This window comes from Dromiciops gliroides, chromosome 5, assembly GCF_019393635.1.
Source record: "Dromiciops gliroides isolate mDroGli1 chromosome 5, mDroGli1.pri, whole genome shotgun sequence".
NCBI classification, from domain to species: domain Eukaryota; kingdom Metazoa; phylum Chordata; class Mammalia; order Microbiotheria; family Microbiotheriidae; genus Dromiciops; species Dromiciops gliroides.
In genome coordinates, this window is record NC_057865.1 from 57639857 (window position 1) to 57645856 (window position 6000).

General features: G+C 36.7%; 1 protein-coding gene across 1 annotated transcript in view; it reads left to right on the plus strand.

The window, feature by feature from the left end:
- Positions 1-3774, plus strand: part of MALRD1 (MAM and LDL receptor class A domain containing 1) — a 910872-nt gene extending 907098 nt beyond the window's left edge. The window contains 2 exon segments of the mRNA XM_043967510.1: positions 1296-1361; positions 3694-3774. Of these exon segments, the coding sequence (XP_043823445.1) occupies positions 1296-1361; positions 3694-3774 (147 nt within the window).
- Positions 3775-6000: the final 2226 nt, after the last annotated feature.

Sequence of the window (6000 nt, forward strand, 5' to 3'; positions counted from 1 at the left end):
ATCCCCCAAAGTAATAAAGGGGGCTAAATGTGTTCAACAGATATTCTACTCTCATTCAAGTTCAACTATATAGAATGAGGTCTATTACCTAGATAGCTCATAAGGGGTAGAAAAGGAAATTAAAGTGTGTAACATCTACCTATTCTCATTTTGAGACCACCTCTTATCAGTGTGATAAGAATTAGGCAAGAAAGGCAATGGCAAAGAAAATCTCTTATCCCTTCCTCAAGCAATTAATTTGAGATTCCACTTGAGCATTAAATAGGATTAGCTGTGACACATCATTTGGTTTCCGTCAAAAAAAAAAAAGTTTCTTTACATCTGATTTTAGGCACTAGATCAGCTTCATTCTCTTAAAAATTGGGGTTTTTAGAAACCCCAACTCTAAATTTGTGCTCATTTTTCTTCTATCGATTGACCCTTTGTGATTATGTGGTAGTTGTTGAATCATTTTTCAGCTGTGTACGATTCTTTGTGATTGCATTTGGCACTTTCTTGGCATATATACTGGAGTGGTTTGCCATTTCCTTTTCCAGCTCATTTTACAGATGAAGAACTGAGGCAAATAGGGTTCAGTGACTTTCCGAGGGTCACACAACTAGTAAGTGTCTGAGACTGGATCTGAACTCATGAAAATATCTTTCTAATTTCAAGCCCAACACTCTATCCACTGTGCCAACTAGCTGCCCATTTGAGTGATAGTAGGCCCTTATAGTTCTTGCTTATCTAGAGATTCATATAAAGAAGAAAAATGTTAGATTACACATTTTTTTTCTGGGCAGTTCGCAGTGCCTTAGGCACAGCAATTGAAATCCAGGACAACTCTTGATTTTTTTTCCTCTTGGTTTCTTTCAAGAAAGAGGTGATCCTGTTCTCAATAATTCTTTTTGTATAAGTGAAAACAAAGGGTAAGATATTTCCCAGAGCATGAAGTACATTAACTTTGGGTGATTCTTGCTGCCAATCAGGACATATGGTAAAACTGTAAATGTATCCCCAGCCTAGAGATGAAAAAAATAAGAGATAAATATTTCAGAAACTAACTTGGGTGTACTTTCATTATTGAGCTGAGAGATCTAGCATAAACATTTTTATCCTGATTGAGGAAAAAAGGAGAAAATGTAATAGCATTTCATTTTTAAACTAGTTTAACTTTCACCATCTGAAAAGTAAAAATGTTCTGTTGAATCCAATCAGAGTCTTTCTTGGCTGGTGTTGTGTTCTCTAAGATAATATCTCAAAAGTAATCCCCTTGTTAAAAATGTGGAGGTAATGCCGCTGCCCATCTTTTACAGGCTACAGGGACTGCTGTCTTCCCAAGGGTACAAATCAGCGTCTCTCCTTGGCAAGAACACACAGAGGTATGTACCAAGAATACTTTTCAAGATGCTATCTGGTGTGTACACACAGCAGTCCATTTAAAGACTCTGAAAGGAACTGCAGACACAATTTATTTTACTTTTCTGGCCTGCTGAAAGAATTCCAGCAGCCTTCCATTCTCCTCATTCCTTTCCTTAAGAATGACAGGAGAGTTCCTCTCTTTATCTCCTGGATTTTATTTCCATATTAAGTTTGTACCATTAAAAAATAATTTGTATTAATTGAAACAAGGTAACTCCACCTGCCACCAAAGAGTTTGTTTTCTTGCATTGAGTTATGAACCAGGATCTATTATGGTTTTCCTTTACAAAATAAAAGACTAATTTCCTTATTTCTTTCCCCTCATGTCCCTGTGACACAGGAGAAAAATTGACTATTCTGATAAGTATATTCTATTGAAAGTGTACTATTAACTTTAACAACCAAAAGAAAAGCTGAGGCTACTTACTCTTCACTGTGTTTTTGAATTAGCTTATTGATATCATGTTCATATCATGTTCAATATCATGAGGTGGTTAGGTTGCTCAGCTTGAAACAAGGAAAACATAGGGTTATTGATTTCAAGCTAGAAGAGACTTTTTGTAGCTGTAAAATCATAGCCCCTTCATTTAAATAAAATAAGGTACAAAGACATTAACAACTTTACAACAGATTCACATAGCTAGTAAGTGTGAGAGATAGAATATAAACTCAGGTGTTCTAGAATCTAAGTTGTTCTCTCTATCCACTTGGCTACCTAGACTCTAATGCTGCCTCGGATTCATAATGGCTTTCTGACCATAGGCAAGCCACTTAACCTCATTATCCATAAGCAACTCATTTTGTATAAACTATAGATGAGAGGCTAGGAGAAAGAAGTCATAGGTTGGAACAGGCCCTTCTTCCTCCATCATGCATATCCAGAAAAGACTTCCTTTAAATGAACTCTTTTGCACTGTAAATGGTAATAGAATTTCATTTGCATGCTTGTAAAAACAAATCTCTCATTTATTAAACAAAAAGTCACAATGGATGTCTTCACCTTTTATATTCCTCATATGTTTCTGTCATGGTTCCTACATCTGGTACAGTGGATCACTCAAAGCTTGAGGGTTTTAAGATATGCCATTTCTTTAATAAAAAACATATTCATCATTTCCTATGTAAAGCAACTGATCTTGAGATAAAATCAGATAAAAGCAACATAGAAGAAAATTCCCTGGGCTTTCCTATGCTTCTTCCTTGTCCAAAGGGCCCATAGTTGAGACCTAGGTAAATCTACCTGGGAGCAAAGTAAACTCAAAGTGCCCCAGGTTCGATCCACAGTACCTGGGCTCACACCAGCCAGAATTAGTTGTATGAGAATATGGTGGTTAACTCAAGTCTTCCCAGTAGAAACTAATGTATTCTGCCTAAACATTGTGTGGGCAAATATACTCCTTCAGGAAGAGCCAGCACTGAGCTTCAGGGGAAAACAAGTGGTACCCATTCATCTTAGTGTCTTTACACCATCACACTGCCATTGAAGTTGTGGAAGAAAAAAAGTAATTCCACAGCAGCGAATGTGACCTTGCTTCAGTGATGCCTTTCCACACATGAACTGTGAACAAATGAACAGAAATGAGGAGTTCTCTAGACCATTCAAGTCTTATATGTACTAAGCCATTTTGAAATGATATCCTAATAATTTAAATTGGAAAGTGAGATTGGAAGTTCTGCCTGTGTGCTGCTCCTAACTTCCTGGTTCCTCAGCTCTCTTATCTGCACATCAAAGTTAACAGCACCTAACTTCACAGGGATGTCTGAAGTTGTTAGCTATCCCCACATACAACAACTTTCCCAGGATCCAGGTGGACAGCAGTCATTGCAGGTCTTTCCAGTGCAATCCCCTTTTAAGAATAGGAATTATTCATTGCCCACTGCTTTCTGCTAATTCCTTCCTTCTTCTCTACTTCCTCCACCTCCTTCCCCTGCTACATCCCCCCTCTCCACTTCCTCTCCCCTTCACATATAGAGCAACACAATAAGCCCAGTGACCAGGACACAGCTGTGAAGATTGCCATGAACTTCATTAGAGTAATTTTAGCTCAACTACTTAACACATCTCATATAGATCACAGTGTCTTTATTTGACCCTTATCCTGAAGGCTACATTTTCTCTAGAAGCTTTCTTTAAGGCTAAAGCATAAGATATTTTGCTTGGGAAATACATTATTTTCCCAAAGTACAATCCATTGGGAAGCCAGTTACATTCTGGCTTGAATCTTATAGATGGAGCTTGTTTTTACCGCTTGAAATCCTAACTCTTTAAATGTGTATTTTTTTCCCCTTTAGAATTCTGCACATTCCTTTGCCAATCCTTTGTATGGCCCTACTTCAAGAAACCAGGAGAATATTTCTAATCATCTTCAGTAGTCATATAAAATACAATTAATTCAGTTGTTCAAGTTGATAGAGAATCTCAGTTTCTAAAATCTGCTAGAAATGATATTGCATATAAGGGTAATGAGCAAAAATGATTGAAATTGCTCACGTGAGCTGCAGCATTAAAAACCATTTTTATTGAGAATCATCCATTTTCTGAAATCATTGTTCTGATCTTCCTGCTAGCTATAGGGTCAGATGGGTAACTATATTTTTATTATGCAAACAGCACAAATTCCATTGTATTAATAAAAGTATTGTACTTAATCAAAACCAGCTTTCTCATTTTCTTGGTGTTTTGATTTTGTTGCTATCATTGAAAAAATGAAAACTTAAACCTTTTCAAATTCTGAGTTATACAGAGACTTTAAAATGCTTATTTTGATGTTTAAAGAATCAGAAGCAAAGGGTGAACCTGCAAAGTATGCAAATAAGCAGAACCAACCAGATCAAAGTAATTTTAAGGGGGAATTGAAAGAGTTCCCTGTTCCTGTATACTGGGCACAAATGAAGTCTGTTAATATTCTATGCTTACTTTCTTAAAGACATAAAAGATAATGCATAAATATAACAACAATTCTAAATGGTGGCATATGCCTTTCTCTCAGCTATTGCTATTCATCACATCAAAAACTTCTGACCTTGGAGAAATTTTCCCCCAAAGGGAATGTCAAGTGGAAGTGTGGGGGGAGGGGAGAGGTGGAAGAAGGAGGTAGAATAACTAGTTTTTATTATATTAGTGTTTGAATGGATTAACTTCTCTTGTAGCCTGGACCTCAGTTTCACTGATTCTGTGTATCTCTAAAACTTGCTTTCATTCCGAGTCAGAAATGGTTCCCCCAAAGAAATGGATGAATGAATGAGCTTGAACCAACTTAATAAAGAAGCAGCTATCCAAAAGTGTCTTACGATGGAGAGAAGAAAACTGATTAGCCGGCTCACACTCATGGAAGCCAATGACGTGATAATTTGGGATGATCAGCAGAAAGTGGGAATTAAGCAACAATTCAGTATCAGTTTAAATTTCTCCTTAAACCTAAATTGATCTGTGTCCTTTACACAATTTTTCGAATGAAATCAATTTTCAAATCAAGGAAAACATTTTATTTTAAAAAGTCCTTTTTGATGCTCTTCCCTTTTCTTATATTGCTACATCATGTGGCACAGTGCCAGACCTACAGTCAGGAAGAACTGAATTCAAATTTGACCTCAGAGACTGACCAGCTGTGTGACTCCTAGCAAGTCATTTAATATCTGTTTGTCTCAGTTCCCTCAATTGCGAAATGGAGATAATAACAGCATCTGCCACCCAGGATTATTCTGAAGATCAAATGAGATTATTATCTATGTAAAGCACTTAGCACAGTGCCTGCCACATACTAAGCATTTTATAAATGCTTATTCTATTCCCCTTCCCCACCAAACTATAGAAACTTTTCATAATAAAGTAAAATAAATGAATTCAGTAGTTAGTCAACGAATTGGCAAGAGTTGTGGGTATTTTTATTCCAAAAATATATTTTACTGAAGTCCTTCCCTTTTCTTCTGTTGCTATAAACATGTGGTAAAGTAGAGAGAGCACTGGGGTTGAAGGCAGAAAGATGTGATATGTTCTTATCTGGTCTTAGACACTTACTAACTGTGTTACCCTAAGCAAATCATTTAACTTGTCATTTAATTTCCTCAACTGCAAAATGGGGATAATTGTGATATCTGCTTCTCAGGGTGGTTGTGAGGATCAAATGAAATAATAATGTAAAGTGTTTAATACAGTGCCTGGCTTATAGTATATGTTTAATAAATGCTTTCTGCCTTGACTTAGTGTATACATGCACAAATGTGTATTATATGTAGTTGTATGTATACACACATATATGCATGCAACACGCATGAACACATGCATACACATAGGCACATACATGGTATGAATACATGCATGCATGCATATATACACCCACACCTCCTTCTACACCTGTGGTCTCATGCTTTTTTGCTGACAAGTAGATTTCACTGTAAAAAAAAACAGTCCTCTAAAGGTCATATCAGAGCTCTCAAGTCATGGGAAGTATCATAAACTGGGACACCTTCATTATACAACATAAGAACAAACGCAGAGGACAGAATTTTGTTCCAACAAGTAGTTCTGGAAAAAAATATCCCAGCACCTCCCAGGTGTTGTAGTGGAAATAGCACCTGACTCAGAGTCAGAAAACCTAG